The sequence below is a fragment of the Bubalus bubalis genome, chromosome 11, assembly GCF_019923935.1.
Source record: "Bubalus bubalis isolate 160015118507 breed Murrah chromosome 11, NDDB_SH_1, whole genome shotgun sequence".
In the NCBI taxonomy this organism is placed as follows: domain Eukaryota; kingdom Metazoa; phylum Chordata; class Mammalia; order Artiodactyla; family Bovidae; genus Bubalus; species Bubalus bubalis.
Genome location: NC_059167.1, coordinates 31,036,241 through 31,060,836, shown reverse-complemented (window position 1 = coordinate 31,060,836; position 24,596 = coordinate 31,036,241). Strand labels below are relative to the sequence as shown.

At 38.7% G+C, this 24,596-nt stretch overlaps 1 protein-coding gene across 6 annotated transcripts in view; it reads left to right on the top strand.

Annotated features, from left to right (window-relative positions):
* Nucleotides 1-2,972: 2,972 nt before the first annotated feature.
* PCNX4 (pecanex 4) overlaps nucleotides 2,973-24,596 on the top strand; it is a 55,791-nt gene continuing 34,167 nt past the window's right edge. For 3 of the 6 annotated variants that reach the window (XM_044924900.2, XM_044924901.2, XM_006069647.4), the window contains exons 1-7: nucleotides 2,973-3,114; nucleotides 3,431-3,604; nucleotides 17,032-17,775; nucleotides 23,153-23,332; nucleotides 23,432-23,946; nucleotides 24,182-24,282; nucleotides 24,398-24,520. In XM_044924900.2, coding sequence (XP_044780835.1) covers nucleotides 17,087-17,775; nucleotides 23,153-23,332; nucleotides 23,432-23,946; nucleotides 24,182-24,282; nucleotides 24,398-24,520 — 1,608 coding nt within the window. In that variant the 5' untranslated portion in view covers nucleotides 2,973-3,114; nucleotides 3,431-3,604; nucleotides 17,032-17,086. The remainder of the gene's footprint in view (nucleotides 3,115-3,430; nucleotides 3,605-17,031; nucleotides 17,776-23,152; nucleotides 23,333-23,431; nucleotides 23,947-24,181; nucleotides 24,283-24,397; nucleotides 24,521-24,596) is intronic. The other 3 variants (XM_025295421.2, XM_044924902.2, XM_025295424.2) reach the window with 3 other exon arrangements.

Genomic DNA, 24,596 nt, shown 5'->3' with positions numbered 1-24,596 from the left:
TTTAATTCAAAATAATCAATATGACACTGGGGCATATTTTGAGGTGGCCTGCCCAAGGTCCAAGTAGTTTTAACTCAGGTTTCTGGATTGCAGAGCATCTACTCTTTACCCCTCTATACTGACTTCCTAGGAGTAGCTGATGTGCTTCAAAGATGCTTAATGTGGTACCATGACCCATGATGACTGAACTTATATCTTCCCCAAAAGACTGTAAAAGATTAGGGATGAACCAAATACATACTTCCTCTTCAAAACAAACTAGGAAAAGTTCTATTTCCAAATTATATCCTTGAAAGCAAGTATGTATGTATGTTATTGAAATGGGAACTGAGTTCTTGCCCTCAGATCTGAAGAAGGAAATCCACAAACACTCACAGTAGCAAGTGAATAGGATTTTTTAAAGAGGAAGAAAGTACAAAGCTCTCAGCATCGACATTGAGATGGGGTAAAGAGTCCCCCACAAGGCCAGACTTACAGTAGTTTTTATATCCTTCCTTAAATCATGTTATTTCTAACCAATCAAGTTAAAGGTCAAGATACTTAACAACTTTGTGACTTCTCTTTATCCTCCACTGGGGAAACAATGGAAACAGTGACAGACTTTATTTTAGGGGGGGCTCCAAAATCACTGCAGATGGTGACTGCAGCCATGAAATTAAAAGATGCTTGCTCCTTGGAAGAAAAGCTATGACCAATCTAGGCAGCATATTAAAAAGCAGAGACATCACTTTATCTACAAAGGTCCTATAGTCAAAGCTATGGTTTTTCCAGTAGTCATGTATGGATGTTAAGAGTTGGATGATAAAGAAAGCTGCGTACCAAAGAATTGATGTTTTTGAGCTGTGGTGTTGGAGAAGACTCCTGAGAGTCGCTTGGACTGCAAGGAGATCCAACCAGTTAGTCCTAAAGGAAATCAGTCCTAAATAATCATTGGAAGGACTGATGCTGAAGCTGAAACTTCAATACTTTGGATGAGAAGAACTGACTCATTGGAAAAGACCCTGATGCTGGGAAAGATTTAAGGCAGGATGGGAAAGATACAACAGAGGGTGAGATGGTTGGATGACATCACTGAGTCAAGGGACATGAGTTTGGGCAAGCTCTGGAAGTTCGTGAGAGACGGGGAAGCCTGGTGTGCTGCAATCCATGGAGTAGCAAAGAGTCATACAGGACTGAGCAACTTAACTGATCCTTGGATTAAGTCACCACTCTTTTTCATGCCTCCTGGCCATTTTACAATGGACCAGATGTATGGGTTTAAGATGAACAATCACCAGTTGCTTTTCCCTCACACATATGGAACAGAAGCTAATTACTGCCCTCCCTTGTGACTCAGCTAGTGAAGAATCCGCCTGCAATGTGGGAGACCTGGGTTCCGATCCCTGGGTTGGGAAGGTTCCCTGGAGAAGGGAACTGGCTACCCACTCCAGTATTCTGGCCTGGAGAAGTCCATGGACGGTACAGTCCATGGGGTCGCAGAGAGTCCAGCACGACTGAGTGACTTTCACTTTCCCTGGATCTGGATGTTGATAATTGATCAGACCAAAGACACATTCCAGAAATTCAGGACAATGGAGCAGGACGTTTATTGAAAAAAAGTCCAGAGGCCTCACAGTTCTACACTGACTGCCTAGTAACTTCTACCTCATTATCGCCATGGATGCTGCAAAGGGATTTCTTCCACAAGATTTCAATAAACTACACTATTCCTCTGGATAGATTTGTATCTTTTTTTTTATTAGCCTTGGCTTTCTTTTCAGTTCAGTCACTCAGTCCTGTCCGACTTTGCCACTCCATGGACTGCAGCACGCCAGGCTTCCCCATCCATCACCAACTCCCAAGCTTGTTCAAACTCATGTCCATGGAGTTGGTGATGCCATCCAAACATCTCGTCTTCTGTCCTCTCCTCCTCTTGCCTTCAATCTTTCCCAGCATCACTTCAGTCGTGTCCGACTCTGTGCGACCCCATAGACGGCAGCCCCCCAGGCTCCGCCGTCCCTTGTATTCTCCAGGCAAGAACACTGGAGTGGGTTGCCATTTCCTTCTCCAATACATGAAAGTGAAAAGTGAAAGTGAAGTCGCTCAGTCGTGTCTGACTCCTAGCGACCCCATGGACGGCAGCCCACCAGGCCGCTCCGTCCATGGGATTTTCCAGGCAAGAGTACTGGAGTGGGGTGCCATTGCCTTCTCCGAGCAGCAATAATAGTCCGCCATTATTTAAAAAATAGCTTTTTTAAAAAGATGGAAAACGGTAACTTTGGCTGACTTTATTAATAAACTGATACCTTGGTGGCATGTTTCACTTATGGGTACTTTGGTTCATAGTATTTAAAATGCAGTCACAAATCCACTCTTGGGGGAAAAATGCAATAAAGAGGCAACAGCGAACACGTATATGTATGAAGTATCACTTAAACGCATTTATTACCGTCAGTGTATTGGGTGGCGACGGCCAAAGTGCGGCTGTGGTTAACGTAGGTCGCGGGACCCTGAGCGGCTGAAGTCTCTCTACACCCAGACTCGTCAGTCAGACCTCTTACTGCTACACGCTCTCAAAATGGCGCCGGCTCTTAAAATCTATCAGCCTGAGCGCTCTACTCTCCGGAGGAACGTCGCGTCACCAGGGCAACGACGCTCTTGCGTAGAGGCGCGACGCGGGTGAAAGTTCAGAGCTAGAGCCGCGATCCCCCACCGCCGTTTCTGGGCTCTAGGCGAGGCCCGAGCCCACGCAAGTCCCATAGTCTCGGATCACGCGAGCGTTGGCCCAGAGCTGGAGCCATCCGAGCGCGCCTCTCCCCACTCTCGGCCTTGCCTGGTCAGGCTGAGGCCCAGACGTAACCTCAGGCCGAGGGGCGGGACGAGCCGAGCGCGCGGCCCGCCCCCGAGGTCCGTTCCGCGCCCGGGGGCGCCTGCTGGAGTTGACGTTAGCCATGGAAACGAGGTGCCGGTCGCGACGCCACCGCGGTGAGCTGGTTGCCGTGGCCGCCACAGTTCCTCTGCCTTGGCGTTCGGACCGCAGGCAGCCTTCCGGCGGGATCGCGCACCCCGGGTATATCTGCGAAAGTGCCCTCACCGGGATGCCTTCGCTTCGCCTCTTCCCTCAGGTGACTCCAGGTACGTTAGATCCCTGATACCCACCTTGGCCGCCTTAATTTCCAAGCCTGTGCAGAGTGATGATTGCATTTTTTAAGACATGAGATGAGCTCTGTCTCTAGAGTTCATCAGTCTGGTGTGCTTTTAACTTTCTTTCGTAAGGCTTCTTTAGACTGTTGAATTTTAGTATTTTATTTTTGAGAGATATTTGGGAAATGGAAAATGGCCCTTTCAGTCTTGGTTTAGGAATGGGCTTGTTATCCAACTAAAGATTATGAACTATGGCCCTTACTACTGTATTAATTTTCTCCTTTTCTCCACTTTTGCCCTAAATCAGTCAAATCACGGACTCCTCAATAGGAACAACTCTTTCCCCACCCATCTACACTGTCTCTCCACAATCCTGTGTTTATCAAGGACCAACATTTACTTCAGTGAAGTCTACTCCGCCAGAAGTTACTTATCAGGCCTCTGAATTGTTTTTTTCTCTTATTCAGCTGTATAATCTTAGGTGGGTTTTTTTCTCATTTCTGCAATTAGAGCAGAGCCCATCCTTTATATTATTGGATGTCTACCATCACCCATGCCAAATCTTCACATCTTTATCATAGCATCCAAAGCCAGTTCAGATGTTGCCATTTTAGTCGTTTAATTGTTTGGACACCTGACCATCACTTTATTTAATTTCCGACTTAAAGAACTGCCTACTAGTTATTAGCTGCCACAGAAAGTACCAGGTGGGGGACCTTTTCTGTTTCTTTTTCTTTTGTAAGAAAGAACTTTATTGAGATTAGAATTCACATTCCATACAATTCAAATTTAAAACATTTTCATCACGCCCCCCAAAAGCTCTGTATCCTTTAGCAGCCATTCTCCCTGTCCCCACCAGCCCTAGGCAAACCCTAATCTGTTTTCTGTCCTTATAGATTTGCTCTGGATGTTTCATATAAATGGAATTGTACAGTATGTGGCCTTTTGTGATTGGCTTCTTCCACTTAGCATTCTGTTTTTAGGGTTCATTCATGTTGTATTAATAGCGTGCATCAGTATTTCACTGTTGTTTGTAGTCTTATTAATATTCCAATGTATGGCTATATCTGGAGAAGGAAATGGCAACCCACTCCAGTGTTCTTGCCCGAAGAATCCCATGGACAGAGGAGCTTGGCAGGCTGCAGTCCATGGGGTCACAGGGAGTCGGACACGACTGAAGCGACTGGGCATGCACCTATGGATATATCACATTTTATTTCATCTGTTGATGGCCATTTATGTTGTTTGCATTTGAGGCTATTAATAATATTTCTTCTATGAATGTTCATGTACAAATACTTGTGTAGACTAATGTTTTCTTTTCTCATGGGTAAGTACCTAGGAATGAAACTGCTAGGTCATATGGTGTGTGTGTGTGTGTGTGTGTGTGTGTTAGTCACTCAGTTGTGTCCAACTTGTTGAGACCCCATGGACTGTGGCCTGTCAGGCTTTTCTGTCCATGGAATTCTGCAGGCAAGAAGACTGGAGTGGAATATGATAACTCTATGTTTAGCCTTTTAAGGAACTGCCAGACTGTTTCCAAAGCAGCTGTACCATTTTACATTATCATTTGAGTGTTCTGATTTCTCTATAACTTTGGCAGTACTTGTTACTGTTTGTCTTTTAGATAGCCAGTCAAGTGGATTTGAAGATATCTCATTGTGGTTTTGGTTTGCACTTCCCCAATGAGTAATGTTGTTGAACATCATTTCGTATGCTTATGTTGGCCATTTGTATATTATCTATGGAGAAATGTCTATTCAGATCTTTTGGCCAGTTTTAAATTATTTGTATTTTCATTAAGTTGTAAGACATTTTTCTATATTTTCTACAAGTCCCATAATGAATATATAATTTGCAGAAATTTTCTCCCATTCTATGAATGGTTTTGCCTTTTTTCCATTACCTTTTACTTTTTATTTTATTCTACTTTTCTTTAGTTGGGTTATAGTTGCTTTATACTGCTGTGTCAGTTTCTGCTGTACAGCAAAGTGTATCGTCCATACATAGACATATGCCTCCTCTTTTTCGGATTTCCTTCCCATGTAGGTCACCGCAGAGCACAGAGCAGAGTTCCCTGGGCCATACAGTAGGTTCTCATTTGTTATCTGTTTTATATATAGTAGTGTATATATGTGAATCCCAGTCTCCCAATTCATCCTACCCCCACCCCTGCCTTGTTTTCACTTTCTTGATGGTGAGAACTTTTTCTTTTAGACACTTTCCCCTCTTGTATGTGTTTGTCTTATCAAGTAGTCCTACCTGCCATTGCCATGCTGGCTTAGGTAACAAAAGCCTCCTATTTTGACATTTGTAGATTTCTCTCAGGCCCACCCTTCTCTGAAAACCCCTTTTCCAAATTTATCCTTCTGTTTCTCAATTCATGCACAAAAAACCTCCAAAACTTCCATTTCATATGTCAGTAGCTTGGTGTGATTGAAAAACTCTTAGATGTAGGCCATTTTGTTTTCCCAACATGAAGTTTATTTTTTTTATTGAAAGATAATTTCTTTACAGAACTTTGTTGCTTTCTGTCAAACCTCAACATGAATCAGCCATAGGTATACATATATCTCCTCCCTTTCAACCTCCCTCCCATCTCCCTCCCTATCCCACCCTTCTAGGTTGATACAGAGCCCCTGAGCCTCTGTTTGAGTTTCCTGAGCCATACAGCAAATTCCCTTTGGCTATCTATCTTACATATGGTAATGTAAGTTTCCATGTTACTCTTTCCATACATCTCACCCTCTCCTCCCCTCTCCCCATGTCCATAAGCCTATTCTCTATGTCTGTTTCTCCATTGTTGCCCTGTAAATAAATTCTTCAGAACCATTTTTCTAGATTCTGTATATGTGCATTAGAAACAATATTTATCTTTCTCTTTCTGACTCACTTCACTCTGTATAATAGGTTCTAGGTTCATCCACCTCATCAGAACTGACTCAAATGCATTCCTTTTTATGGCTGAGTAATAGTCCATTGTGTATATGTACCACAACTTCATTATCCATTCATCTGTCAGTGGGCGTCTAGGTTGCTTCCATGTTCTAGCTGTTGTAAATAGTGCTTCAGTGAACAATGTGATACGTGTGTCTTTTTTAATCCTGGTTTTCTCATGGTATATGCCTAGGAGTGGGATTGCTGGGTCATATGGTGATTTTATTCCTAGTTTTTAAGGAATCTCCATACTGTCTTCCATAGTGGCTGTATCAGTTTACATTCCAACCAACAGTGCAAGAGCATTCCCTTTTCTCCACACCCTCTCCAGCATTTATTGTTTGTAGACTTTTTGGTGATGGCCATTCTGACCAGTTTGAGGTGATATATCTCATTGTGGTTTTGATTTGCATTTCTCTAACAATGAGCAATGCTGAGCATCTTTTCCTGTGTTTGTTAGCCATCTGTATGTCTCCTTTGGAGAAATGTCTGTTTAGGTCTTTTTCACACTTTTTGATTGGGTTGTTTGTTTTTCTGGTATTGAGTTGTATGAGCTGCTTGTATATTTTGGAAATTAGTCCTTTGTCAGTTGTTTCATTTGCTATTATTTTCTCCCATTCCAAGGGTTGTCGTTTCACCTTGCTTATAGTTTCCTTTGCTGTGCAAAAGCTTTTTACGTTTAATCAGGTCCCACTTGTTTACTTTTGTTTTTATTTCCATTACTCTAGGAGGTGGGTCATAGAGGATCTTATTTTGATTTCTGTCATCAAGTGTTCTGCCTATGTTTTCCTCTAAGAGTTTTATAGCTTCTGGCCTTATATTTAGGTCATTAATCCATTTTGAGTTTATCTTTGTGTATGGTGTTAGGAAGTGTTCTAATTTCATTCTTCTACACATAAATGTCCAATTTTCCCAGTACCATTTATTTAATAGGCTGTCTTCACCCCATTGTATCTTCTTGCCTCCTTTGTCAAAAATAAGGTACCCATAAGTACATGGGTTTATTTCTGGGCTTTCTATCTTGTTCCATTGGTCTATATTTCTGTTTTTGTGCCAGTACCGTACTGTCGTGATGACTGTAGCTTTGTAGTATAATCTGAAGTCAGGAAGGTGGATTCCTCCAACTGCATTCTTCTTTCTTAAGACTTCTTTGGCTATTCAGGGTCTTTTGTGTTTCCATATGAATTGTGAAATTTTTTGTTCTGGTTCTGTGAAAAATGCCATGGGTAATTTGATAGGGATCACATTGAATCGGTAGATTGTGTTTGGTAGTATAGTCGTTTTCACAAAATTGATTCTTCGTACCCAGGAACGTGAAATACCTCTCCATCTGTTTATGTTGTCTTTGATTTCTTTCATTAGTGTCTTATAATTTTCTGTGTACAGTTCTTTTTCCTAACATGAATTTTTTTGTCTTCCGAATTAGTAAAGGTGATTATGCTTAGAAATGTAGAACTTTTGTATATTTCCTTTCATATTTTAAAAATAATTTAATTTGTTTATTTTGGCCGTGCTGGGTCTTTCTTGCTGCGCAGGCTTTTCTCTAGTTGCAGAGAGCTGGGGCAGCTCTCAAGTTGTGGTGCACAGGCTGCTCATTGCCGTGACTCCTCTTGTTGTGGAGCACAAGCTCTAGGGTGCCCAGGTTTTTGTAGTTGCCACACATGGGCTTACTAGTTGCAGCTTCTGGGCTCTGGAACAGAGGCTGAATGGTTGAGGCGTACAGGTTTAGTTGCTTCCCAGCATATGGGATCTTTCCAGACCAGGGATTGAACCTGTGTCTCCACTGGCAGGTGGATTCTTCACCACTTAATCACCAGGGAAGCCCCTCCTTTCAAATTTCAAAAAAAATACTTTTTTGGAAAATGGATGGGCACATTCTATTCATTATTGACAAAATTTGTGTAAGCATTTTAAAATATAACAGGAATTTCTTCTTCTTGACAAATTTAATTCTTTTTTAATATTTTTACTTGTAAACTAACTTTCTGTTCTTTGCTTACTCTGTGTTCTTGATAATGAAAATTAAAATAATTCCAGAGTTGCTTTTAACAGTAAAAATTATTTGGGAGGAAAATTATCTCTCTTCTACTTGGTTGTAAACTCCTTTGAGTCAGACAGCAGTCTTTGTACCATCACCTAACACATTGTAGATCATCAAAAGTTATTCCAGTGTTTCAGTTCAGTTCAGCTCAGTCACTAGTCGTGTCCGACTCTTTGCGACCCCATGAATTGAAGCACGCCAGGCCTCCCTGTCCATCACCAACTCCCAGAGTTCACTCAAACTCACGTCCATTGAGTCGGTGATGCCATCCAGCCATCTCATCCTCTGTTATCCCCTTCTCCTCCTGCCCCCAATCCCTCCCAGCATCAGAGTCTTTTCCAATGAGTCAACTCTTCGCATGAGGTGGCCAAAGTACTGGAGTTTCAGCTTTAGCATCATTCCTTCCAAAGAAATCCTAGGGCTGATCTCCTTCAGAATGGACTGGTTGGATCTCCTTGCAGTCCAAGGACTCTCAAGGGTCTTCTCCAACACCACAGTTCAAAAGCATCAATTGTTCGGCACTCAGCCTTCTTCACAGTCCAACTCTCACATCCATACGTGACCACTGGAAAAACCATAGCCTTGACTAGACGGACCTTTGTTGGCAAAGTAATGTCTCTGATTTTGAACATGCTATCTAGGTTGGTCATAACTTTCCTTCCAAGGAGTAAGCATCTTTTAATTTCATGGCTGCAGTCACCATCTGCAGTGATTTTGGAGCCCAGAAAAATAAAGTCTGACACTGTTTCCACTGTTTCCCCATCCATTTACCATGAAGTGATGGGACCGGATGCCATGATCTTCATTTTCTGAATGTTGAGCTTTAAGCCAACTTTTTCACTCTCCACTTTCACTTTCATCAAGAGGCTTTTTAGTTCCTCTTCACTTTCTGCCATAAGGGTGGTGTCATCTGCATAGCTGAGGTTATTGATATTTCTCCCAGCAATCTTGATTCCAGCTTGTGTTTCTTCCAGCCCAGGATTTCTCATGATGTACTCTGCATAGAAGGTAAATAAGCAGGGTGACAATATACAGCCTTGACGAACTCCTTTTCCTATTTGGAACCAGTCTGTTGTTCCATGTCCAGTTCTAACTGTTGCTTCCTGACCTGCATACAGATTTCTCTAGAGGCAGGTCAGGTGGTCTGATATTCCCATCTCTTGAAGAATTTTCCACAGTTTATTGTGATCCACACAAAGGCTTTGGCATAGACAATAAAGCAGAAATAGATGTTTTTCTGGAACTCTCTTGCTTTTTCCATGATCCAGCAAATGTTGGAAATTTGATATCTGGTTCCTCTGCTTTTTCTAAAACCAGCTTGAACATCTGGAAGTTCACTGTTCACATATTGCTGAAGCCTTGGTTGGAGAATTTTGAGCATTACTGTACTAGCATGTGAGATGAGTGCAATTGTGCGGTAGTTTGAGCATTCTTTGGCATTGCCTTTCTTTGGGATTGAAATGAAAACTAACCTTTTCCAGTCCTATGGCCACTGCTGAGTTTTCCAAATTGGCTGGCATATTGAGTGCAGCACTTTCACAGCATCATCTTTCAGGATTTGGAATAGCTCAACTGGAATTCCATCATCTCCACTAGCTTTGTTCGTAGTGATGTTTTCTAAGGCCCACTTGACTTCACATTCCAGGATATCTGGCTCTAGGTGAGTGATCACACCATCGTGATTATCTGGGTCGTGAATATCTTTTTTGTACAGTTCTTCTGTGTATTCTTGCCACCTCTTCTTAATATCTTCTGCTTCTGTTAGGTCCATACCATTTCTGTCCTTTATTGAGCTCATCTTTGCGTGAAATGTTCCCTTGGTATCTCTAATTTTCTTGAAGAGATCCCTAGTCTTTCCCATTCTATTGTTTTCCTCTATTACTTTGCATTGATCGCTGAGGAAGGCTTTCTTATCTCTTCTTGCTATTCTTTGGCACTCTGCATTCAGATGTTTATATCTTTCCTTTTCTCCTTTGCTTTTCACTTCTCTTCTTTTCACAGCTATTTGTAAGGCCTCTTCAGACAGCCATTTTGCTTTTTTGCATTTCTTTTCCATTGGGATGGTCTTAATCCCTGTCTCCTGTACAGTGTCATGAACCTCAGTCCGTAGTTCATCAGGCACTCTATCTATCAGATCTAGGCCCTTAAATCTATTTCTCACTTCCACTGTATAATCATAAGGGATTTGATTTAGGTCATACCTGAATGGTCTAGTGGTTTTCCCTACTTTCTTCAGTTTAAGTCTGAATTTGGTAATAATGAGTTCATGATCTGAGCCACAGTCAGCTCCTGGTCTTGTTTTTGTTGACTGTATAGAGCTTCTCCATCTTTGGCTGCAAAGAATATAATCAATCTAATTCGGTGTTAACCATCTGGTGATGTCCATGTATAGAGACTTCTCTTGTGTTGTTGGAAGAGGGTGTTTGCTATCACCAGTGCATTCTCTTGGCAAAACTCTATTAGCCTTTGCCCTGCTTCATTCCGTATTCCAAGGCCAAATTTGCCTGTTACTCCAGGTGTTTCCTGACTTCCTACTTTTGCATTCCAGTCCCCTATATTGAACAGAACATCTTTTTTGGATGTTAGTTCTAAAAGGTCTTGTAGGTCTTCATAGAACCATTCAACTTCAGCTTCTTCAGTGTTACTGGTTGGGGCATAGATTTGGATTACTGTGATATTGAATAGCTTGCCTTGGAAATGAACAGAGATCATTCTGTCGTTTTTGAGATTGCATCTAAGTACTGCATTTCGGACTCTTTTGTTGACCATGATGGCTACTCCATTTCTTCTGAGGGATTCCTGCCCACAGTAGTAGATATAATGGTCATCTGAGTTAAATTCACCCATTCCAGTCCATTTTAGTTTGCTGATTCCTAGAATGTCGATGTTCACCCACCCTGCCATCTCTTGTTTGACCACTTCCAATTTGCCTTGATTCATGGACCTGACATTCCAGGTTCCTATGCAATATTGGTCTTTACAGCATCGGACCTTGCTTCTATCACCAGTCACATCCACAACTGGGTATTGTTTTTGGTTTGGCTCCATCCCTTCATTCTTTCTGGAGTTATTTCTCCACTGATCTCCAGTAGCATATTGGGCACCTACTGACTTGGGGAGTTCCTCTTTCAGTATCCTATCATTTTGCCTTTTCATACTGTTCATGGGGTTCTCAAGGCAAGAATACTGAAGTGGTTCACCATTCCCTTCTCCAGTGGACCACATTCTGTCAGACCTCTCCACCATGACCTGCCTGTCTTGGGTGGCCCCACGGGCATGGCTTAGTTCATTGAGTTAGACAAGGCTGTGGTCCTAGTGTGATTAGATTGACCGTCTTACTTGGATTTCTCTTACCTTGGACGTGGGGTATCTTCACGGCTGCTCCAGCAAAGCACAGCTGCTGCTCCTTACCTTGGACGAGGAGTATCTCCTCACCGCCGCCTCTCCTGACTTTGAACGTCCACAGTGTTTACATTTGTGGAAAGTACTAATTTATCAATTAGCTGTTTCTCTGTTAAAGGAAGAATTTAGTCTAACAACTATTAAAATGTAATGGTTAATCCTTGCCAGCATCTTCTAACAGTGCTTCAAGAGCAAGTTAACATAATGGGGGGAAAGGGTCGTAACATAAGTCACAGTTAATATCCTTCGTATATAAAAAGTTTTTTAAAATAAGAAAAATGAATACTTCAGTTGAAAAGAGGCCAAGGACATGAGGCAATTACAAAAAATATGTGACATTTACCTATACACACAACATATATGCATATATGTAATGAATATTCTCAGAGAGATAGAGCATATTCATAAAATAATAATAGTATTCTATAAAAAGCAATATTTAGGGATGAAAAAGTGCTTTTAGAAGTTAAAAATAGGAGAGCAAAGATCTACTGTAACTTGATGTTCCTCAAAGTACAACAAAACTTTAGTAGAGGTACAGTGAACAAGTGCTCCTTGGATATCACCTCATACCTGTTAGGATAGCTGTTAAAAAAAAGATAGCAAGTGTTGGGGAGGATATGGAGAAATTGGAACCTTCCCACTGTTAGTGGGAATACAAAATGGCACATTGCACAAAAGTAGTACAGTGCTACTGAAAACATTTTATGAAGAGTCCTTGAAAAATTAAAAATGGAACTGCCATGTGATCCAGTAATTCCATTTCTGGGTATTTATCCAAATGAATTGAAAGCAGGGTCTTTCAATATATTTGCACTTTCTTGTTTACTGAAGCATTATTCATAATAGCCAAAAAGTGGAGGCAAACCAAGTGTCCATCATCTGATGAATGGATAAAGAGCATGTGATATGTACATAAAGTGGAATATTAATAAGCCCTAAAAAAGAAATCCTGCCAGATGTGACAACATGGATGAGCCTTAAAGACATGATAAATTATATAAGCAAGTCACAGAAAGGCAAATACTACATGATTCCACTTACATAAGGTATCTAAAATCGTCAAAGTCCTAGAAACAGGGAATAGAATGATATGCCAGGCACTTGGGGGAGGAATAAATGGAAAGTTACTATTTAGCAAGTTTTAGTTACACAAGATGAATAAGTTCTAGAGACTTACTGTACAACATTACCTTGGTAGTTAACAATGCTGCATTGTACACTTAAAAATCTAAGAGGGTAGATCTTATGTTAGTATCTTTTTCATTAAGAAAAAATTCTAAACTAGTAGAAAATAAATGTGTGGATTCAGTGAATGAAACCAACAATAAAAACAGTATGCTAGATTTTTTTTTTTTTAAGTAACCTTTGCTAACCAAAATCAGGCAATTGCTAAAACTTCTGTTTCTAGGAATTCTTTTTGCCAAATATAGAGAACTATGAATTCAGAATAATCCCCCCAAACTGCCACTTTTTGTTATCTCTTTCTTTGTTTTAAGGGATTTTCAGGCTGATATCTTGCATGATTACCAAAGTTAAGATTTTGGTAACTAAGTACTCCCATCTGTACCATTGCCAAATTGATCTCTGTTTCCTATTGGGTAACAGGTAAAAAATGTGACTCAGATTCCAAATAAAGCAACCTATTTATGGCTGTTTTGTCGGCCTGCTTTCAGAGTAGCATATGAAGAAAGCATAAGGCTTAAATCATTGTTGTGGCAACCATCTTTATCCCTTAGCTTCTCTTTTCACAGCTTTTACATTTTTTTCCCCTGAAGCCTTGAGCCATTATTCATTTTAACATATTGTAAGTAGCAGCCATATAAATACATTAGTCTGTCTTTAACAGTCTCTCAGAGTGTGCCAAATTTTCATTTAGGGAGTTAGTTTTAATCTGATTCTATTTTTCATGCTAGTAATCCAGATTAGGATTTAGAAAATCTGTCTATATAAATGTAACTGTCGTTTCATACAAAGATGTTTTTAAAGTAATCCAGGATCTGTAATAAAGTAAAAGCCAAACAGTACTAATTTATCATAATTTTTGCCTAAATGAATTTACAGCATTTGTCATGTAATACTCTTTTATTCTTACGGTATGAGAAAAAAACAACCTGATGTACTTGCTGCCTATGAAATTTCTATTTATTTATTTTTTCTTGTGTACCTTCATTCATGACATTCTTCTTTAAATGGTATATCTTTTTTAACTCCACCTGGCTAAATATTTAAGGTTCCAACTGAAGCCCAGGCCAATATTTCTGAAAGCAATTTCTATAAAACACTGCACACATGATCCGTTATTAGATATCAAGGGGAAAATAGGTTCCAAGGTCCAAATTTCCAAGTTTTCCACATAAGTTTGGAAAACTTAAATGATATATTTTAAGCAGATTTGAAATGGTGTTTTGTTTTGTTTTTAACTCGAAGATGTCTCAGAATCTTTGGTCTGCTGATATCCATTATGACTCTTCAAGATGACAGTCTGGTATAATAGTTTCTCAAACTTCTTTAACCATAGACATCTGTTTAAGAAACATTCTGTAGGGCAAACAGTCCTGTATCTTTCAGCCTTTCTTTTTATATCCCTTTAAAATAAAGCGCCATCCCAGTGTCCTCCCCGTGCTTTAAGGCTTCTTGAGGGAACTTGTGCTCTTCATACTTTTTGGTCTGTCCTCACTTCAGCATCACTCCGGCCTTATTTTGTCCATTGTGCCTGCTTGCTGTTCTTCCTCCGTTTTTCTCTCCCAGTAAGAACTAACTCCTCTTTCCTGATAATGAAGGAGATTAAAGTATATCATTAGACATGTAGCGAATTAAGACTTCTGACGTGTTAAAATTCTCTGGCCATTCCCTTCTCCGTGGAAGAAACCCAGCCATATTTCTCCTTCAGGCTCATTCTGTTCCAGTATTACTGGGAGACTACACTGCTCTAGGCAAAATCTTCTCTGAGCTGGTAGTACTATCATTAGATGCCATTATTTAGTCCGTAAGAGAAGTAAATGAAGATACTTCCAAACATTTAAAAACTTGAAATAAAGAGTTTATGGGTTTACTATTTTGAATGGGGCAGGATATGCTGGAAGAAGTTTTCAGAAACAATAAACAACATCCAACTTCCCTTTCAAACAGCAATATTTAATTTTCTTCAGTTTTAATCATCTTAGTTGAGCTATGCCATTAATGTACTACATGCCTTTCTGTGCCAGGGTATTTTACTAAATATTATAGAGACTCAGAAGTATCTCAAGATTTGGCCCTTACCCACAAATAATTTATTAATAGAGAAAAATATTTTTGAAAAGATAACATGTAAATACAAGAAATGCCCCCAGTTGATACATGCTACAAGATGAGTATATTATAAATAAGCCGTGTTTTGAGTATACAGAGAGGAGAGAGGCACAGTTTGGTCTAAGTGCTCTGCAAAATTTCAGAAAGGATTAGACTGAATCTTGAAAGTTGACTAAGATTACTATGAAAGGAAGGGGAAGATAACCTGCTCAAAGGAGAGGGTATGAGCATGGCCACTTAGAGGCCGCAAGATGTGTTTGCAGGGCATGGGTTGAGAGTCCTATAGGATATTTGCTAATTTGAAGAGGTGTCACAACGTTGTATGTGAAATACAAACGAAGCCTAGTGTTTGTATACTTACACACGTGGAATAACCATGTATACCTGGAAGTGTGCATACTTTTTTTTTCTATTACAAATGGGATCATCAATGTGTTTATTTTACTTTGCAATATATTGTGGGCATCTTTCCAAGTTTCCAAGTCAACAATAGATCTTCTTTAGACTATTCCACTCTTTGGAATATAATCACAGAATATTCAACCAAATAGGCGAGAACATTTAAATTTACAGAAGACTCAAAAGTACTAAAAGGTAATTGAATATGGGCAGTAACATGCAGCTAGATAATCTAGTTTATAAGGTATTTTCAATTTCTGGCTTCCTTTCCCGGCAAGTCATCTCACATTGTTCCTGACTTCCCTTAGTGGAGAAGGAGGGGTCAGCTTTTAAATGCCCAAGCCAGTCATCCAAGCTCATTTTCCTATCTGAGAGCATCATCCATAGGTAGCTGAAATTAGAATCTTTGCCCACCTGCCCATGGTTCTGCTGAACAAGCATATCAGAACACAGTACACTGACATCAGTATGCAGGAGATACGCTCGTTCAGAGGGCGAGGAGGCAGTCTGCATTTTCTGAGGTTAAACTATCAACGAATAAGGTTCCCTCTGGCCCTCTGGTTCTGTTATTTTGTGAGTACTTGCAGGGCTGTGATGTGATTAAAAGCTATGACCTTCTGTGCAGAACTAAGACCAGTAGCTGGAAGATATAAGACAATAGGTGTTTACAGGGTAAAGAACTTCCCAGCTTCCCGAGATGTGCTGTAAGGTCATAATTCTCAATGGTGACCCAAGAGCTCTCTCCAGGGCTGATACTGGTTGGGTAGGAGGAACTTTCAGAAAGACTCTCTTAAACTGATGGGAAGAAAAGTTACTTTAAGATGGCTTTAAGTTTTTTGTGTGTGGTAAAAATACATAGAACATAAAATGTACCATCTTCACCATTTCTAAGTGTACAGTTCAGTGGTGCTCTGTACAGTCACATTGTTGTGCCATGAATTGAGTCATGAAGTGGTTTGCATGTGGTAACCTAGGTAATAATATGCATGTAAACTGACCCTTAGAGTCTTTGGTTTCCAGTTCTTTCTACTACATGTTGAGTTGCAAATGGCTTTTTACTGAAATGCTACTATTTTAGCAGAATTTGACTTTTTAAATTAGCAGAAAACCTTAATTTACTATAATTGTTAAGAGATGCGACTACTAACAGTATCTCTATTTTCTCCCTCTATTTCCATTTCACTTCAAGGGAATTACAGAGAATATCCTTATTTCATAGAGCAGAGGTTGGCAAACTGTGGCCCACAGGCTCATCTGGCCCACAGCCTGTTTGGGTAAAGACTGTAAAGATATATTGAAACATGACTACTAATATCCACTTATGTATATATTATCTATGGTTGTTTTTCTGCAACAACAGCTGGGTTGAGTCACTGAAACAGAGACCATATGGTCCACAAAGCCTAAAATATTTACTATTTGACCCTTTATAGAAAAACTTTGCTCACCCTTGTAATAGAAAAGTATAAAAGAACAAACAACAGAAACACTCAGGGAAATAATCGGTTAAACCACTAGCAGATTTGAGTTGAGAGTACTGACTTTTTGAACTTGCCTTTGACCTTAGAATCTCAAAATGTGAGTTACTTAAGAAATTCTAAGTTTATCTAAGTTCTGTGTAAATTAATAGTGAATATTTTTTTTTCATAGTCACTTAAAAAGCACTTGGCAACTGTTTGTTTTGTGCCAAGTATGTGTCAGGCAATGGAAAGGAGATAGAGAAGTGAAGATACAAATCCTGCCCTAAGGAACTAACTAATGGAAATGTGGATTTTTTTCTCCCTTATGTTTTAAGTATGATGTTTTCAAATAGTGATTTTTTTTCTTTTTCTTAGTGACTGCTGTGTTACAGAAAAGAAAGTGACTTTGAGAATAATCTGAGTGAGAAGGATGAGTCCAGATGTGCCTCTGCTGAACGATTACAAACAGGACTTCTTCCTGAAGCGCTTTCCACAGACTGTTCTTGGAGGCCCTCGACTCAAACTGGGCTATTGTGCCCCTCCTTACATATATGTTCATCAGATTGTCCTTTTTTTGGTACCATGGGTTTTAGGCGGAATAGGAACACTTTTGTACCAATTAGGCATCCTGGAAGACTATCACACAGCAGCACTTTCAGGTGGACTGATGCTTTTCACTGCATTTGTCATCCAGGTCACAAGTTTATACGCCAGAAACAAATCAGTAACAGTGGAGAGAATGCTAACCACAGACATCTTAGCAGAGGAAGATGAGCATGAGTTTACAGGTTGTGCTGGTGCTGAGACCATCAGATTTCTGATTCCTGGCAAAAAACATACAGCCAACACAGTTTTTCATTCTGTTCTTGCTGGATTACTGTGTGGTCTTGGAACATGGTATTTGCTCCCGCATAGAATAACCCTGCTGTATGGCAGTGCAGGAGGCACTGTTCTACTCTTTGTCTTTGGATGGATGACGCTGTGTATAGGAGAATATTCATTAATTGTAAACACACCTACAGAGTCTGCAACTTTCCAAACCCAGGATGCTTATGAAATCACTCCTCTTATGAGACCTGTTTATATTTTTTTCTTCGTTTCTGTAGATCTTGCACACAGGTAATAAACTGTCAAACACTTTATAACTTTCTTTATTTTTAAGCAATGTCCTTAGTATTAAAAAAAAAAAAGAATCTATGAATTAAATCACCAAACCATTGAGAAATAAGTTGTTTTGATAATTAATCTCATAGGACTAATCTTTGTTAACATTCATTCTAAAGCAGTAGTTAAATCTTATTGAAGAGTAAAAAGAAAATCCTTTATAAGTAAAGTTTAATTCCTGTATTTTACTTTAAATAAGGAGCCATGAATCTGTAACATAGCCTGGCTAAAACCTGTGAAAAGAGAACTTTCCTGTGAGGGGAAACAGAAATTTAAAATTGATACTGATAAATGTTATACATAGATTGAATGGATTTAAAATGGGTAGAATAACTTACTTAATTTTGTTGTAACTATAGAAAATAATTGATTTTTCAAAATCAATTTACTGTGGAAGAAAAAGAGAAAATAGCAATTTTAAACACAATTATTTGACCTCTTTTGCTTGCCTTTTCTAAATCTGACATTTCTTTCTATAGTTTGTAGTTTTCTCTTTCACCAATAGAAATGTAGAGGCACCACTTATGGCACCACTGAATGTTTGTGCCCCTCCATTCATATGTTGGAGAAGGAAATGGCAACTGACTCCAGTATTCTTATCTGGAAAATGCCGTGGACAGAGGAGCCTTGTGGGCTACAGTTCATGGGGTCGCAAAGAGTTGGACACGACTGAGTGACTGAGCACATTCATATGTTAAATCCCTAACCTGCATTGTGGTGGTATTTTGAGATGGAGTTTTTGGAAGCTGATTAGGACAATAAGGGTGGGGCCCTAGTGGGATGGGATTAGTACCCTTATAGGAAGAGACACCAGAGAGTCTGATTTCTCCCTTTAACATATGAAGGTAAAGGGAGAAGGCAGCTGCCTGCAAGCCAGAAAGAGTTTTCACCATACCTTAATCATGGTGGCACTCTGATCTCAGACTTTAAGATCTGTAAGAAATAAATTTCAGTTGTTTAAGCCATTCAGACTATAGTATTTCTTTAGGAGCTAACTAAGATTTTGATACCAGGAAGCTGGGGTGAAAGTGAAAGTGTTAGATGCTCAGTCATGTCCGACTCTGATCTCATGGACTGTAGCCTGACAGACTCCTCTGTCCATGGAATTCTCCAGGCAAGAATACTGGAGTGAATTGTCATTTCCTTCTCCAGGGACCTTTCTGACCCAGGGATTGAACCCAGGTTTCCTGCAATGTGGGCAGATTCTTTACCATTTGAGCCACTAAAGATTCTTTTAGAAGATGGTGTACTCCAATAACAAATACCTTAAAGTATAGAAGCAGCTTTGGAACTGGATAATGGGTAGAGACTAGAAGAGTTTTGAAGTGAGTGCTAGAAATATGGACATTAAAGGCAATTCTGGTGAGCTCTTAAGACAGCAGTGAGAACAGATTATTGGAAACTAGAGGAAAGGGCAGTCCTTGTTAGAAAGTCGCAAAGAATTTGTAAAGAACTTAGCTGAACCATTTTCTGAAGTTTTGTGAAAGGTATAACTTGAGAGTAATAAATTAGGTCACATAGCCAAGGAGATATCTAAGCAAAGTGTTGAATGAACAGCTTGTTTTCTCCTGACTGCTTATAATAAAATATAAAGAAGAGAGATGAATTGAAGTAGGAATTGCTAAGCAAAATGGAACCAGAGGTTGAAGGTTTAGGAAACTGTCAGCCTGTCCATATTGCAAAAAATGAGAAAACATATTCTGAAGGGAACACCAAAGGTGTGGCCAGACTGTCACTCATTGAATTTAATGAGTTTCTGGGATTATATGAGTAGAAACACGGAAACAAAGATATAATGAACGAAGGCTGTTCAGCTTCTTAAATTTGACAGGACAGGGATATTAGAGTTATTTGGCTGTGAATATGTGTTTTTCTTTAAGAAGAGAGAAAAGTGACCTCAGAAGTGATTCTGAGATTATCAGGTTTCAGCAGGCTAGAAGGTCTCTGCTGGAAGCGTTGGGTCTGGTACTGGTCTGTAGAGCTATAGTGCATAGGACCCACACCTAGAGCTCTTTGGGTCACATGCCACTCTGGGGACCTGGACAGCAGAGTATGAAACCAAGGAGGATTATTCTCCAACCTTTAAATATAATGAAATTTGCCTTGCCAGATGTTGGACTTCTTTAGGACCAAACACCCCTTCTTTCTTTCCTGTTTCTCCCTTTGGGAATGGGAATGTCCATCTTTTGCCTGTCCCACCACTGGGTTTTGGAAGCACATGACTTGTCTGGTTTCATAGGTTCACACTGGAGAGGATTTTGCCTCAGGATAAGTCATACCTCAAGTCTTACCTGTATATGATTTAGATGATATTTAAATATAACTTTGGACTTTAGAGTTGATGCTGGAATGAGTTAAGAATTTTGTGGCTGTCGAGAAGGAATGAATATATTTTTCAGATAAGAAGAACATGAATTTGGGAGACTGGGGTGGGATGTTACAGACTGACTGTATGTCTCTTCAAAACTCATATGTTGAAGCCCTAACCCCCCAGTGTAGTGATATTTTGTGAGGGTCTTTGGGAGGTAGATAGTTGGGGTAGTCCTAGTCCCTAATGGAATTGGTGCCCCTGTGGAGACACTAGAGAGTTTCATCTCTTTCTACCACATGAGGATGCAGTGAGAAATTGGCTTCCTGAAGCCAGAAAGAGAGTTCTCATTAGAACCCAATCATAATGGCATTCTGATCTCAGACTGTGAGAAATCAATTTCTATTGTTCGAGCTACTTGTCTTAGGATACTTTGTTATGTACCAGAACTGTGAGAAGTAAGTTTCTATTGTTTGAGCCATCTAGTCTATCCTACTTTGTTATGGTAGCCTAAAAGAAAACAAGGCATTTAAAAATGTGTAGCCAGTTTGTGTACTGAAACTGACTGATTCTTAGATGTCTGATGTTCCTTAGCTCTTAATCTTTTCTAATTGTGTTACATTGATGGACCAGAGGACACTATAAGAGCTTTATAGTTATTCAGCTAATCATATATGTAAAGAGAGAATTTATGGAAATTCTGTTATAATTGATTTCTGAGTACCACTAGAATTTCTAACTATAAAATATATTATGTTAATTGCTTGATTTTGAGAAGTTAACAAAATCAAGTTTACATGTATATTTATACATTTGACCCTTTTTAAAAGATTTTAAGTTTATAAGATTATTATTTTCAGAATGTAAATTATTGAGTTACTATCTCACTGTAGGTGAGATAACTGCAGATAAATACTATATGAAATGTGTATTCAAGTTTGGAGAGTTGTCAGATATGTCAAGTTGTATCTTAATTTCCTTTCAGAGAATATTAAAGTTTAAGAGATAAGCCATACAGTGTAGTAAATTTCTCTTTCTTCATCCTTTATTCTACCTAGTATAGTTGTATATTAATAATTTTTAAATGATTTCTTCTATACATTTTATTAAAGACAAATGTTAAACCTACAATTCTTAATTCATAGACTCTCAGGAACTGTTTGAATGAATGATACATATTTATATCATCTTATTCACTATGTATTAAGAACATCTTTTTCTAGGTACGTGGATTGTGAGTGAGTGTACAGAATTTGAAATATTTTTATGGTTGTTAGAAAAACAGGTTTTTTTCTTGCAGGCTTGGATTTTTTTTTTTTTTTCCTCTAGAAAATTCCTGTTACGTTATCAGAAACTTTAATATTTAAACATTTTTCTGTATAAAAGAACCACATTAATCATCTGTTTGATTATCCTGAATCATACACATAGGAAAGTAATCACAGTGTTTGGTTACTTCAATTATGTGTTCTTATTTATTTGTGATATATTTATACCTTCTGTACTATTGCTTGTTGTTTACTTTAAGGACAAAAACAGATTGAAGGGGCAGGAATAGAACTTGCGTAAATAGTTCCCGAGTATACATTATTTTTATACAAATTATCCTTTCTTTGAATATGTTAGCAAGGGAACTGTTGTATTTTTTTTAAAAGAACAAAAATAGCTGTACAAATCTACACGTTTTCCTTGACCTTCTACGGCATATTGTTTGTGGTTTGATTTTCTTTTTTTGTTACTGGCGTGTTTTTATCTCAGAATGAAATGAATTTTATTTTAAAACTACACTACAGCAAGTATTATCCTCTAATGTAGCATCACATTGTTAATTAATTGTGTTCATTAATTCTCTCTGCTTATAAAAATTTGAAGGACATACATTATGAAGCAGAGTACATTAGCTTGCATCATCCTGGTATTTGTGTGAGGAAGCACATTTATACCATTATTATTATCGTAGTTGCTATGCATTTATTTCTGGGCTGTTAATTTAGACTAAAGTGGATAATTACTGAAGTTGCCTTTCTGCGTGACTTTGGTTCCTAGCAGCTCAGATATTCAAGTACAATTACTATGCTATAAGTTTTGAGATTTAGTTTTCTCTTCTGAAAATTGTCTTTGGAACTCTGTAAGTACTACAGCATTGTTGGTTTCCAGGCAAGGTGTTTGGTTAACTTTATTCCAAAAACTTAACAACATATAGATAATGTTTATTCTTCTGTGATTTGAAGTTTTTATCAAATTATTTGAAGCAATTTAATGGTAAGTGCTGTACCAAAAACCAGTTTCTCCACTTAAGATAGAAGACTTCACTCATTAATGAGATTGTGTTGTACAAGTTTCTGTTCCCAAATCTGTACCACTGTTTATTCAAAATAGAAATAGTATATGCTGGTTAAGTTCCCAGGCTAAACCACAGAGATGTGTTCATAACCTCAGGTTGCTGACCTCTGATATTGAAGGATACTGACTTGAAATTCTAGGACCTGGGAGCAAGACAGTACAGGAAAGAGTAGGAGGAAAAGAAGAGCTTTCTCTCTTTGCTAGCTGCTAATGTATGAACCCTAGGAAGTCTTTGGCTTTTCTAGAGTTGCCTGCAATTTTAAATTAAAAAATTTTAAACTGTAAAAACTCATTAGTGGAATTGTAGCCAATGTAATTGGAGCCATATTTAAACATTTAAGGGAGAAGTATTTTTGCCATGGGCTCAGTTTAGTTTTACAAATCCCTAAACTCAGTTTTATTTAGTTCATTACTTAGTCCTTCTTTTCACATTTTAATACATATATTTTCTAAGTACTACACTTGTATACAATTGACTACTTGCTGGTATAGGAGAAGGACAGTGAGCACAGTTTGTGTTTTTGATCTTTTGCAGTTTGGTACTAGGACCTTTTTGTAAATGTATTTCTTGTTTCAGGGTGGAGGTAGGGTGTAGGGGAAAATGTATGTATGTATTGTTTTTCCTGGAAAGATCTTCTATTTATTGTTTTGTATGATTTAAATACTTTCTTTTTATTGTAGGTTTATGGTAAATATGCCAGCTCTAGAACAGATGAATCAGATTTTACACATCTTGTTTATATTTTTACCCTTTTTTTGGGCACTTGGGACCCTACCCCCACCTGATGCACTTTTCTTATGGGCAATGGAGCAGGTTTTAGAGTTCGGCCTTGGAGGCTCATCTATGTCAACTCACCTACGGTAATTATTTTCAGTATTAAAGCGATAGTGTAATTTATTCTCAAGGAACATTTTTTTTTCTTTTCAAGCAGATCTTTTTTTTCTTTCCCCCCTCTGCAGGTTGTTAATAATGTTCATCATTTCTGCTGGAACAGCTGTAGCATCTTATTTCATTCCCAGCACTGTTGGTGTGGTTCTTTTCATGACTGGACTTGGGTTCTTACTGAGTCTTAACCTAAGTGAGATGGTTCTTGTCTTCAAACACAGTGTGACCAGACACAGAGTTGGAACCAAATCTAATTCTTTATCCAGTGGTTCAGAAATCCAGTTTACTTGGAGGGAATACCTTTTCTACGGCGTTGTATTAGTCTTGGCCCTCTTAGAAACTGGTTTGTTGCATCACTTTGCTAGTTTCTCACAGATTTCCAAAAACAGTCCTCAGGCTGTTGTTGGCTATACTTTGATGATATTATTTATAATACTGTGGATACTTAAAGAAATTCAAAGTATCTATATCTTTGGAATTTTCCGGAACCCTTTCTATCCAAAGGATGTGCAAACTGTGACTTTATTCCTAGAGAAGCAGACAAAGCTTATGAAGATTGGTGTTGTCAGACGGATTTTAATAAATCTAGGTAGGCAGATAAAACATAATAAACTTGCATTATATCTAGGAAGTATACAAAAATATTACAGAATTCCTGTATTTGTATAATGTTATATTGCATATAGATATTCCTTTATGTTTTGGTTTGTTTGCTTATTCTTTTTTAATTAATTACTTGAATTTGCTCATAAAAATTCAGGCCAGAATTAAATATGGTAAAAGATTATTTTGCCTTCATTAAATTTGTCTCTTTTTTGTCTTAGTGTCACCTTTGGCTATGATAGCATTTCTTTCATTGGACAGTTCCTTACAAAGGCTTCACTCTGTATCTGTCTCCATTGGATTCACAAGAGCTTTTAGAATGGTAATACTAATATGCACTTAATAGTATGTTCCTGTTCCCAAATTATGATTTTGTTTAGCAGTTTACTTAAATTATCAAATTCTGCCTAGTAAAATGGTTAATTTGTGTACTGCAGGTATGGCAAAATACAGAAAATGCTTTATTGGAGACAGTCATTGTATCAGCAGTGCACTTGCTGATCTCCAATACAGACCTATGGTGGAGCAGAAGCCTGGATACAGGAATCAAACTCTTACTGGTGAATATGTTTTTTTAACCTCTTTAATGAGATATATTTCATATACCATAAAATCATTCACCTAAAGTCTGAGGTT